This window comes from Parambassis ranga, chromosome 15 (genome assembly GCF_900634625.1).
Source record: "Parambassis ranga chromosome 15, fParRan2.1, whole genome shotgun sequence".
Classification (NCBI taxonomy): domain Eukaryota; kingdom Metazoa; phylum Chordata; class Actinopteri; family Ambassidae; genus Parambassis; species Parambassis ranga.
The window spans coordinates 21,604,209-21,616,577 of record NC_041035.1 but is presented as its reverse complement, the minus strand read 5'-3'; the positions used below and the strand labels follow the sequence as shown (position 1 = coordinate 21,616,577).

Here is a 12,369-nt window from a genome sequence, read left to right as displayed (position 1 = left end):
TGAGAGTCTGCTGATGGACTGAGAGTCTGCTGATGGACTGAGAGTCTGATGGACTGAGAGTCTGCTGATGGACTGAGAGTCTGATGGACTGAGAGTCTGATGGACTGAGAGTCTGCTGATGGACTGAGAGTCTGATGGACTGAGAGTCTGATGGACTGAGAGTCTGCTGGACTGAGAGTCTGCTGATGGACTGAGAGTCTGATGGACTGAGAGTCTGATGGACTGAGAGTCTGCTGGACTGAGAGTCTGCTGATGGACTGAGAGTCTGATGATGGACTGAGAGTCTGATGGACTGAGAGTCTGCTGATGGACTGAGAGTCTGCTGATGGACTGAGAGTCTGATGATGGACTGAGAGTCTGCTGATGGACTGAGAGTCTGCTGATGGACTGAGAGTCTGCTGATGGACTGAGAGTCTGCTGATGGACTGAGAGTCTGCTGATGGACTGAGAGTCTGCTGATGGACTGTGTTTTATAACGTCCATCCATGATGCTGCTCTGGCTCGTGGGTCAGTGAACAAGTTAAGTCCATAATAAGTCCGTCCATCAGTGACAGATTAACAGTAAACTAAGTGAGAGTACTGCTGCTGTCGGCTGGTTATGAGGTAAACACAGGGTAAACAGTGGGAGTGATTAGTCATCATTCAGCCTCTCTTCACTCTGCCCACAGCCTGGACCATCACACAGGTTTCAATATGACTAGTTTCTTAAAGTGTTACCATCACACCTTTATGCTGCTTATTAAATCTGAAAGCTCCATCATTTTAACGTCCTGTTGTAGAACAGGAGATATTTTAGTTTTGTCATGAATAACAAGGACACATTGTTGATCCAGTCCAACTGTAGAGCTCTAGTTTACATGACTTATGTTAGTTTAATTAAAATGGGGAATTTATGTTTTATACCATTGATCATCATATTATCCAGTTTGCAAGGAGACTCTGTCCTGTCTCCCTCTTCTCCTCTCTCTCTCTCTCCTTCATCCTCTCTGTCCTGTCTCCCTCTTCTCCTCTCTCTCTCTCTCCTTCATCCTCTCTGTCCTGTCTCCCTCTTCTTCTCTCTCTCTCCTTCATCCTCTCTGTCCTGTCTCCCTCTTCTCCTCTCTCTCTCTCTCCTTCATCCTCTCTGTCCTGTCTCCCTCTTCTTCTCCTCTCTCTCTCTCCTTCATCCTCTCTGTCCTGTCTCCCTCTTATCTTTCCTCCTTTATTTTTACTGTACTATGTTCTATTTATTCTATTTAACTTTGCTCTGACTGTCGGTGGTGTATTGCTGCTGGTACCCGAGTTTAATTAATAAAGTATTTTCTATTCTGTTCTCTAAAGAGGATTATAATCCGTTACTTGACTTTGAGCCTTTTCACTTCTTTCAATCTTTTTGTAACCACATTAATAAAGAGTTGATCACATATTTTCCAACAGCCAATCAGTGCTCTGATTGGCTGTTGGTCTGCACTGGGCTGAGCTGGACGTTAGCGTCAGTTCACGTGCTTTTATTTTGAGGAAACCTCTTCCGGTCTGATGCTTCGTCGCTGTGTGACTTGATGATGCTCTGGAAGCGCGGGTACATGGTGCAGTGTGCCGTTCAGCCTGTGGGGGGCGCTCAGCAGTGACGGCCTGAAGTAAAACTACCAGCACCGAACAGGTTACTGCAGTGTGTGTGTGTGTTGTTCCCCTTTGTGTAGAGGAAGAGCTGGAGGCTCATGTGTTCTTATTCAGCGCTCACTGCTCTGACGTGGATCTGGTCTGTCGACACTTTCTACACTTTACTGACTTGAAACCTCTGGCACTGTAATCACCCTGAAACCTGATCTGTACTTAAAGTGAGGACACAGAGCACTGCAGAGACACTAGTGAAGGACTGAACCAGGTCTGGACCTGAAGAGTCAGGGAAGACCGTCACTAGAGTCCTGCACAGGAATGGACTGCCAGACTGCAGAGAAGACACTTCCAGACCAGACTGGAGTCTGCTAGAGACCACCTGGAGACAGACCAGACTGAGGTCTGCTAGAGACCACCTGGAGACAGACCAGACTGAGGTCTGCTAGAGACCACCTGGAGACAGAGCAGACTGAAGTCCTTTGGTCAGATGAAGCTGAACTAGAGCTCTGTGCTCACGGAGATGTTGTCTTCATGTGGAGACCAGAAAGGAGAGGCTAGAAGCCAAAGAACAGGCTTCATACAGTCAGACATGGTGGAGGCAGGATGATGCTGTGAGGAGGACTCAGTCAGTCTGGACCTGTGGATCCTCAGGGAGGAAGACTCATGAAGCACGAAGACTGGATATCTGAAAGAAGCCGTCCTGTGTCTGTGTCCAGGGAGACGAGCTAAACAAACTCATGTGTTGGACCTGTGCTGTTCAGATGTCTTGATGAATGTTTGAGTTTTTAACTTCCACTGGTTTAATATTCAAAGCTGCACAGTGACCTCTGAGGTCAGCTGATCGCTCTGAGGTCAGCTGATCGCTCTGAGGTCAGCTGATCGCTCTGACCTCTGAGGTCAGCTGATCGCTCTGACCTCATCAACAACCCTCTGATCTTTGCAGCAGTCTGTGTCTCCTCTGATCATGTGACTGATGCCTTCAACAGACCCTGAATAAAAGCGGTTGCTTCACGGCCCTGGTTTTGTGTCTCAGCACGTGAAGGCAGCAGGAGAGCCCGCCCCTCAGACCGGACACATCTGGGCCGTGATTGGTGGAGAAACGTGACGACACAGGACGGGACCAGGAAACCCGGCGCTGGAACAATCCGAACGGAGGCAGAAAGGAGCTGCGCGCGGTTGTACTTGGCAGGTGAGTGACGTCCGGTCGGTTCTGTGAGGAGTCAGAGGCGAACAGCCGGTCGGTGCTGCGGTCGGTGCGGTCGGCGCTGCTGGAGCCGCTGGCAGCCGGAAACTCCTCCTGTTCCTGAAAGTTCCCGAAGGTTCCTGAAGGTTCCTGAAGACTAAGAGTTTACTTTGTGATTATTGATTATTAATCCCAGAGCTGAGCACGAGCTGTCCTGCAGACACGCGCACGGACAGACGGCTTGAATCAAAGCAGTGAAGGACCGGAAGCTGAAGGTTTTCAAAGTAAAAGTCAGACAGCGGAGCTGTGATGATCGGTGCACAGCCCGCCTCTGAGGTCACTCTGACTGATGTGACACAGATTATGGTGAACTCGGTTCACAGGGTCTTTCTGTGCCAAGTGTTATGTGGTCTTCTGCTGCTCTGCAGCTGAGGGTCCGCTTGATCAGGCTCTGAGGAACCACCGTGGATAACTGCTGCAGGATGTTACACACATTCATGAAGAAGTGAACACATCTGTGTGTGTCTGTGTGCAGAGATGGGAGGTCAGGTGTCGTCAGCGGAGGGCGTCCACGTGGTGGTGGTGGGTGGAGGATTTGGCGGCATCGCAGCGGCTCAGCAGCTGAAATCTCAAAGAATGGACTTCACCCTGATTGACATGCGAGACGCCTTTCATCACAACGTGGCGGCGCTGCGAGCCTCCGTACAGCCAGGTGCTGCAGCCGGGGTTCATGTTTGAGGAGGGCTGTAGTGGAAGTTAAAGCAGTGTGTGTCACACTAGTGTGTGTGTGTGTGTGACCTCTGACCCTGTGCGCAGGCTTCGCTCAGAGGACCTTTATCCCATATGCAGAGACGTTTGGGGAGAGTTTTGTTCAAGGCCGAGTGGAGCGAGTGGACACTGAGAGGCAGCTGGTCATCCTGCAGGGAGGGAGGGTGAGACACACACACACACACTGTGTCAGGATGAGCTGCTGCCACCTGCTGGCTACGACACACACTAAAAACACAAAAAAAGTGTTTTGGATCATCAGAAGTAAAATTACCATGTGTGTCTGTCTGTGTGTGTGTGTTTGTGTGTGTGCAGGAGATCCAGTACTCCCACCTCATCCTGTGCACTGGGGACGGACGGGCCGTTCCCCGGGAAGTTCAACATGGAGGCGTCGTATCAAACAGCGTCCAGATGTACCAGGACTTCGTCAGCCAGGTAGTGACGGCGCCTGCAGAGAGAAGCCAGCTGGTTGACATGTTGACATGTGTGTGTGTTCAAGGTCCAGGCTGCGGACTCGGTGCTGGTGGTCGGAGGAGGGTCGACCGGTGTGGAGATGGCTGCTGAGATCAAGACGGAGTATCCGGAGAAGACGGTGAGCACACTCTGACCTCTGACCCCTGCCGCGGTGTCTCCTCTGACTTAATCCGCCCTGGCCTCCTCCTGCAGGTGGTTCTGGTCCACTCTAAAATCGGGCTGGCCGACTCGGATCTGCTGCCCAGCGTCAGACAGCAGGCCAAGCAGGTGCTGCTGGAGAAAGGAGTGCAGCTGCTGCTCGGTACGTGGCCTGCTGAGCACGGTGAGTGTGGCTCCAACAGCCGTCCGACCTGCTGTGCTGTGTTTCAGGACACAGAGTGTGCGACCTGTCGGACCTGCAGCTCAACGTGGCGCACAAGAACACACAGGTCACCACCGACAAAGGACACACACTGACCACTGACATGATCGTCTGCTGCACCGGGCTGAAGGTCAACGCCACCGCGTACGCTTCCAGCTTCAGTGAGCGCACACACACTCATCACAGAGCACACACACACACACACTCATCACAGAGCGCACACACACACACTCATCACAGAGCGCACACACACACACTCATCACAGAGCACACACACGCTCATCACAGAGCGCACACACACTCATCACAGAGCGCACATCACAGAGCACACACACACTCGTCACAGAGCACACACACACTCATCACAGAGCGCACATCACAGAGCACACACACACTCATCACAGAGCGCACATCACAGAGCACACACACACTCGTCACAGAGCACACACACATAAAACTTTGCCTTACAGTTCAACTGGTCGTTTTGATCATGCCTGCTGAGGCCAGAGGTCAAAGGTCAATGATCAGTCATTGATCAGTCAGCACTGTGTTTGACAGACAGTTGCCTCGCTGATAACGGGGCTCTGAAGGTAAACGACTACCTGCAGGTTGAAGGTTTCTCCAACGTCTACGCCGTGGGCGACTGTGCTGACATCAAAGAGCCCAAGATGGCGTACCACGCAGGCCTTCACGCTGCCGTTGCCGTTAGCAACATCGCCAACAGTCTGCAAGGGAAGGCGCTGAAGGCGTATTGCACAGGTACAGCGTCTGTTTTCTTCTTCTCACTGACTGACGTTGGTCCTGACCCGTCTGTGCTGCTGGTTGCTAGGTAACGTCACCATGTTGTTGGCGATGGGCCGGGACGACGGCGTAGGTCAGTTTAACGGCCTGCGGCTGCCTCGCTACCTCGTCACTCTGGGGAAAAGCAGAGATCTGTTACTGTGGAAGAGCTGGAGGGAGATGAACCAGCAACAGCCCTGACACACACACACACTGACACGCACACAGACAGACACACACTAACACACACACACAGACACACACTGACAGACACTGACACGCACACAGACAGACACACACTAACACACAGACACACACTGACAGACACTGACACACAGACAGACACACTGACACACACTGACACAGACAGACACACACACACAGACACACACACACACAGACAGACACACACCTACCTTAAGCCTTTAGCTTGCTGCTGCCCTGGTGCTAAGCTAACATCCACAGCTGCCAGAATCAGCCTACGTGTCTTAATGTTGACGTTTCAGTCACTTCCTGTAGCTTTCAGCTAACACGATGCTAACACAAAACTCACAGTTACGCCGCCTGTTTAATCAAAGTTAAGTGATTCTTTATTTTTCAAGCAATAAATAAAAACATTTTAAATGACAGCTTTTCTTTCATGAATTATTTCAACAGTTCAGTGTGTTCATACAGAAAAAAGTCATTTTACACATTCCAATCACACACTGATCAACAATCAATCACTGTGAGAGCCAGCTGCACACCTGTGGAACATTCAAGTCAGAAACATTCGGTGATAAATAGAAATAAACATGCGAGTGACAACGTAAAAACCTAAAGTGAGCAGTGAGCATGAAGACATGAGACTTCTCCAGCAGCCAATCAGGCGCCATCATTCAGTGTAAACATGTAAACAAACCAATCAATAAATAAACATTAAAATGTTTCTTAGCTGTAAATAAAAGTGGAATGATCATCAGCAGGTTTTTAAAAAAACAAAAGTGTGTGAGTCAGCCGGCTGCCCCACCTGTGAGAGGTGGGGGTTGTGGCGAGCAGGAGGAACCAGTCAGACCTGCCCCAGGAGGACTGGGAGGATCCGCTTTCACCAGGAAGCCTCCAGACCGACCACCAGGAACTGTTCATCCGTCCAGAGGCTTCAGAGAGGCGCAGGGTGTTGGTCCTCAGAGAGGCGCAGGGTGTTGGTCCTCAGACAGGAGCCTCCATCACCACGCCAGACAGACGGAGGACAAAGAAAAGCAGCACAGCTGTTCTCTGCGTCAGCCGCTCTGTCAGGCGTGGGTAAAGCTGTGGTGACCGGTCAGCGAGGAATGTTCTGATGTCATCAGTGTGTGTGTGTTTTATCTGGGAGAGCATGCTCAGAGCGTCATCCTGCTCCGTCAGTCAGCACAACACACTTCCCACAATCCTCCTCGCCCTCTACTGGCTCTTGGCCTTGGTGGAGTCGGGGCGGCGCAGGTATGTGCAGTAGAAGAAGTTGGAGAAGAGCAGCAGGTAGCTGAGGTACATGAGCCCCGCCCAGGCGATGTTGTGGAGGTGGGACGGGCAGTCGCCATGCTGCATCCAGCGGTACACCAGCCCGCTCACCGTCACCCCCATCGCCATCTGAGCAATCTGGCGCTGGTGATGAGCACGGCGAAGGGGCGGGGTACGCGCAGGCCGGCGGCACGAGCAGCGTAGTAGCTGTACATGAGTGCGTGCACGGCGTAGTTCATGGTCATGAACCAGCCGCCGCCGGCCACCATGTCTTTGTAGGAGTACCAGGAGTACAGCAGCACGGTGATGTGGTGGTACCAGTGCAGGAAGAGCAGCTTCTGCTTCCTGAGCACGATGAACGCCGTGTCACCTGATGTAAACAACAGACAACAGATCATTACAGTTCCCCGCTCGGACCGTCAGGCGCCATGTCTGCAGGGTTTAAATGTTGCACTGACCGAGCTCGGGAGCTTTGCTGAGGACGAAGGCGTAGGCCCAGAACTTGCTGACTGGGCCGTTGTAGAAGCTCTGATCACAGATGGAGCGTCTGAAGCCGCTGGAGCTGAGCATGTGGAACATGTAGGAACCGGTCCGAGCGGCCCCGATGATGCTGCAGAACACAGCAGAGACCATCCGTCAGAGAGAGAGAGAGTGTGTGTGTGTGTGTGTGTGTGTGTGTGTGTATGTGTATGTGTATGTGTGTGTGTGTGTGTGTGTGTGTGTGTGTGTGTGTGTGTGTGTGTGTGTATGTATGTGTGTGTGTGAGATCAGGCTTCAGTCTTTCTGCATTGTTCTCACACACAAAACAGCAGCAGTTATCTCCACGTGTGTGGTTACCATGGAGACGGCATGTTGGCACATGCCCCATCAACACAGTCAGGCTTACAGGTTACAAAGTAATTAGTTACTTATGAGTCTGTGAGTAACTTTCAGAGTTACAGTGAACAGATCAGACCAACACAGGAGCCATGGAGACGGCTCTGTCAGTGATTACAGAAACTCTGAACTGGTTCCACTGCAGGGCCACAAGTGACCCGGCACATACCTCCCTCATGTGTCAGAGTATCTGCATGTTTTGTGATAGGACAGGGACACACACAGGGACACACACAGGGACACACACAGGGACACACACAGGGGACACACACAGGGACACACACAGGGACACACACACACAGAGACACACACACACAGGGACACACACCTGAAGAGAGCGAGGCTCAGCGACCAGAGGACCAGCGGCCTCCGCAGGTTCATTTTGGGTCGAGCCTTCATGTAGTGCTGACCTCCAAACACCAGGGCGGCGTACAGAGCACTGAAAACAAAGGAAGTACTCCTGCAGGAGGACACGGACAGATGAACCCATCAGTTTATCAGGAAACATCAGCACTGAGAGAAGAACAGCATGTTTATGTTCACTGTGCTATTGATCAGATTTCTGGATCACTCCATGAGTCCTGACCTGGACCTGGGATTCTTACTGAGGCTCCTCACACACACTCCTGATCATTCATTTGATATTACTGAAATATTTTCTGGAGGAGGAACAACCCAGTTACCACAAACGCACTGTGACGTCACTGCCTCGCCTGCTGCACACCTGACGCTCTGACGTAAGAGTCCTTTCAGCTCCTTTCCTGACCAGAGTTATGCGTTTGCCCCAAATCTGCGCCTTATTAAACCCCATTCATAACTCACCTGAATGAGTGACGTCAGAGCCTCAGCTCGGCTTTACAAACAAACAACCACGCACTCCTCCGACACACACACAGCCACACACACACAGACACACACACACAGCCACGCACAGCCACACACACACAGACACACACAGCCACGCACTCCCCCGACACACACGCCGCCTCCCGCTGCCTCTGGCTGGGCGCAGCTGTCTCTGGTATCGGGTGAACCGGCTCAGGTGAGAGTGTGTGCGGCAGAGCTCACCAGCGGACCGGGTGTGTGTCGAAACAAAGACTGGACCCGAACCATGGAGGTTCCACCCTCAGATGAACTTGTTCCACTGAGCTGAATCCGAGCCGTGAACTCACCAGTTCTGCTGCATCCACTGAATCGCTCCGCGGTCATCGAAGCGCCGCTCGAAGCCGTACTCAGAGAGCCGGAGGTCGGTGTCGTTCAGCAGCATGTCGGCCTCCGTCACACTGATCCACACTGATCCACACTGATCCACGCAGATACACGCCGCAGTCCGCCTGCTGTCCCCGTCTGTCCCCTCACCTGCTCCCGTCCTAATTAAAGCCTATTAGCGAGGGGCGGGGCGGAAGGGGCGGGGCCTGAGGGCTCCACCTGGTCCGGTCATGTCTGAGTCACAGGAAGAACTCAGCTGCACCCGCTTCATATGTCTGAAGAACTGAGAGAGGATCAGGAGGAAGCAGCTGTTTGTTCTGGTCCCGAACTCCATCACTGAAGCATGGACCAGCCCCCCCCTGGGTGGAGCCTGGTGACGCCCAGTTTCTGTCTCTTTGTTATCAGCAGAACAGAGTGAATGTTCTTGTGGGTTTATCAGAGGACAGGAGACTCAGAATGACGCACTGACACAACATGAGGCCTACACAGAGTGTCAGACAACCTCCCCCACGTCACGCGGCTGCTGCTCACATGGGTCCATCAGGGCTTCCTGTCAGAACCTGTGGTTTCTTACAGAACCTGGTTGGGAGGATCAGACATGTGGAGGCTTAATGACCCGTCTGCTGTCAGGGTCCATGAAGTTCCATGTGTGAGAGTGTCTTAGATCAAGAGCTTTGTGTCCAATCAGCAGGCGGCATCACTGTGATGGATGGTGCTGCCACCTGCTGGAGACACACTGTAACTGCAGGTCTTTCCGGAGTCCACCTGAACCCCCCCCCCCCCCCCCCCCCCCCCCCCCCGCGCGCGGCCACATGTCTCTTTTCAGACATGGTGACGTCACGCTGAACAAAGGTCTTTTTGCTGTTGTTGTCCTCTTCCTGTTTGTTTACATCTCTTTATTGTTTACTCCTGAGAGGCTCAGATAGAAAACATGATTTACACTTTATTCATGACGTATTAACCCTTTATTATGATTATTTAATGATTATTATTAGTCTGTTTTGTAATTAACCTTCCAGTAGTGTCCGTTTATGGAGCTCTCTCTCTCTCACACACACACACACACACACACACACTATAGTTATATAAATATTCAGCAGCTCGTACCCTCCCAGTCGGTCCGCTCTGACGTCCCCTTACGTCGCCGTTACGTCACCTGAGCGATGCGGAAGTTGGAGTCGCCGTGGAGAACGTAAACTAATGTCAAGCAGCCGCCTGGAAAAGAAAGAAAAGAGGATCCGAGGAAGGAGCGGAGCCGCGGGCGGACGGAGGACTCTCAGCTGACCGCCGCCGGAGCCTTCTGTCCGCGCAGCCGTGCCACTTTCTGCCCCTTGACTCCTTCGGTTCATCTGCTTTCTCCGTGTCCGTCGCTCCGCCCGCTGCCGCCGCTGCCGTTAATGGACCGGCCGGGTGAGTCCGAGTCCACGTCGGTGCTGCTGCGGAGCTGCACGGGTCGATAAAGCCACAGCCCGGCTCTGTGGAGGTGAGTGCCCGGTATGCGGAAGTCCTTAGAAGAAACAGCTGTTTGTGAAGTGATTGTGTTATTGTGCAGATTACACTGTGATCATCTGTGAGGGAGATCCTCCCGCGGGTCATTAGCGCCCGCTCCTCAGTCCGGCTGACCTTCTGATCCCCTGACAGCGCCTCTCCTCCCTAATGTTCACTTCTTAGAGCCTTCGTGTGTTAACGTGTCTTTTCAAAATAAGGGTCCACCCGCTGCGCCGAGCCAGCAGCAGCCAGTCCACGTTTCAGCGCAGGCAGGGCTGCTCGGTGGATCACACACCAGCCGAACCGGAGAGCATCCTCCCCTGATCCACAGAGCTTCAGGGGTCTGACAGAACCAAGACAGCTGAGGACCAAATGTAGGGAGGCTCAAAGAGACTGATGTCTCACAGGAGGTCTGGGCTGCACGAGCAAGGAGACATGATGTCCTCTAGAAGGCGCTGTCTCATGTCTGTATATGTGTAATAATAATGGAAGGAAGTCTGTGACAGGAGGCTGGTCTCTGCTCCTCAGTCAGCACCAGGATCAGGATGAGGACCGGATGACAGGTTTCTGAAAGCAAGAATGATTCAAACTGATAAAACACTCAGGGAAACTACAGTAAATCACAGTTTAGTTTTTTGTCATATAATCTGAGGATATTAATCTCTAGCTGTAAAAGCACACCTGCAGTTCCAGCACATCTCCACAGGGGCCGTCATTGTTCTGTCTGGGTCAGCGGCCTCACACCTCCGACACCTCGAAACAAGGCCCGCTGCATGCACAGCGTGAGGGAATGAGTCTCCACACCAGCAGGGGGCAGCAACTGCTACAGGTCTCTCTGAGTGCTTTTGTTTCTTGTGCGTCACTCTTGAACAGCAAATCAGTGACCGTGTGCTGCTGAGGAGTCGCCATCAGGGGTCCCACTATGGTAAAAAACGAAGGCGTCAGACGGCCGCTGACGGCTGATGACATCAGCTGGTGTTTGTCCCGTTCCGCTTTGGTCAGACTGGGCTGTAAACAGAGAACAGGTGGAGGACATGAGAACATGCTGCTGCGGTTCTCTCAGAGCTGCTGTCAGGTGACAGGTCACTGTTGTAATGTGGTCATGTTTATGACGCGTGTGTCTTCTTCCTGTGTGTGATCAGCGGGGCCTCCACCCACCGCCTTTCAGATTTCTTTGTAATGTCATGTGACTGAATGACGGCACACAGGCTGTGACCTCAGCAGCCTGTCAGCCAATCCTGCTGCAGCGCACTGTGACATCACTGTGGGAGTTATTCCTGTGACTCTTCATGTCCTCTGCACCATCTCTGCTCGCCGCCTGCTGGAAGGTCAGCTGATCCTCTGACCACCCCCCTCACTCACCTCACCCCCCTCACCTTCTCCTAAGCTGCCATCTGTCGCAGCTGAAGAAGCCAGGTCTGCAGGCAGCCTTCACCTGATTGGCTGGCAGGCTTCCTGGAAGAAGGGGGCGGGGACATGATCTGATTGATCGAGATCGGAAGTGGAGCAGGAAGAGGAGGGGTGAGGAGGAGGAAGAGGAGGGGTGAGGAGGAGGAAGAGGAGGAGTGAGGAGGAGGAAGAGGAGGGGCCGGAGGTGGAGGAGCTGAGTCGACTCGGTAAATCCACGATGAGCCGGCTGTGCTGCAGACAACAAGTGTTCAACGGGAGAGAAAGCGAGGAGGGCGAGGGAGGATAGAGCAAGGTTACTCTATAACAGAGAGAGAGAGAGGGAAAGAAGGTTACCACGGCAACCCAGGAGACGTTACTGCAGCGGCGAGGACACCAGGACACGCAGGTAAGGTTACAGCTTGTGTGTGTGTGTGTTGGCACGTGTGTCTGCATATGTGTGGGGATATAAGGGTAAGGGTGTGTGTGTGTGTGTGTGTGGATTGAGCAGTGCATGCTGGGAGGGGGATGAGGAGGAGGAGTGTTGGGGGAATCCTATTAGCAGAGTCCAGGAAAAGTAGGGCTAACTGTGTGCTTATCAGTCTGAGAGTTTATTTGTGTATCTGACACACACACACACACACACACACTCTCACACACACACCGTGGCCTTATTAAGGCTGACACTAATGATTGAGTGCAGAGCGAAGCACACACAGAGCCTGTCCTGTGTTGTGTTTGTCTCGGTGAGACGTCCTGTGTGTCGGTGAGT

At 52.6% G+C, this 12,369-nt stretch overlaps 2 protein-coding genes and 2 pseudogenes across 2 annotated transcripts in view; 3 read left to right on the top strand and 1 right to left on the bottom strand.

Annotated features, from left to right (window-relative positions):
• Nucleotides 1–5,363, top strand: part of LOC114447680 (apoptosis-inducing factor 2-like) — a 5,671-nt gene extending 308 nt beyond the window's left edge. The window contains exons 2-10 of the mRNA XM_028424071.1: nucleotides 2,630–2,687; nucleotides 3,315–3,491; nucleotides 3,596–3,711; nucleotides 3,863–3,982; nucleotides 4,047–4,139; nucleotides 4,214–4,343; nucleotides 4,391–4,543; nucleotides 4,941–5,141; nucleotides 5,212–5,363. Coding sequence (XP_028279872.1) covers nucleotides 2,630–2,687; nucleotides 3,315–3,491; nucleotides 3,596–3,711; nucleotides 3,863–3,982; nucleotides 4,047–4,139; nucleotides 4,214–4,343; nucleotides 4,391–4,543; nucleotides 4,941–5,141; nucleotides 5,212–5,363 — 1,200 coding nt within the window. The remainder of the gene's footprint in view (nucleotides 1–2,629; nucleotides 2,688–3,314; nucleotides 3,492–3,595; nucleotides 3,712–3,862; nucleotides 3,983–4,046; nucleotides 4,140–4,213; nucleotides 4,344–4,390; nucleotides 4,544–4,940; nucleotides 5,142–5,211) is intronic.
• On the top strand, nucleotides 2,649–5,791 carry LOC114446926 (apoptosis-inducing factor 2-like; annotated as a pseudogene).
• A 36-nt stretch (nucleotides 5,792–5,827) lies between these two features.
• LOC114446932 (elongation of very long chain fatty acids protein 6-like) lies at nucleotides 5,828–8,858 on the bottom strand (annotated as a pseudogene).
• A 463-nt stretch (nucleotides 8,859–9,321) lies between these two features.
• Nucleotides 9,322–12,369, top strand: part of LOC114447599 (PH and SEC7 domain-containing protein 1-like) — a 31,228-nt gene continuing 28,180 nt past the window's right edge. Inside the window, exons 1-2 of the mRNA XM_028423992.1 lie at nucleotides 9,322–9,372; nucleotides 10,168–10,206. Coding sequence (XP_028279793.1) covers nucleotides 9,322–9,372; nucleotides 10,168–10,206 — 90 coding nt within the window. The remainder of the gene's footprint in view (nucleotides 9,373–10,167; nucleotides 10,207–12,369) is intronic.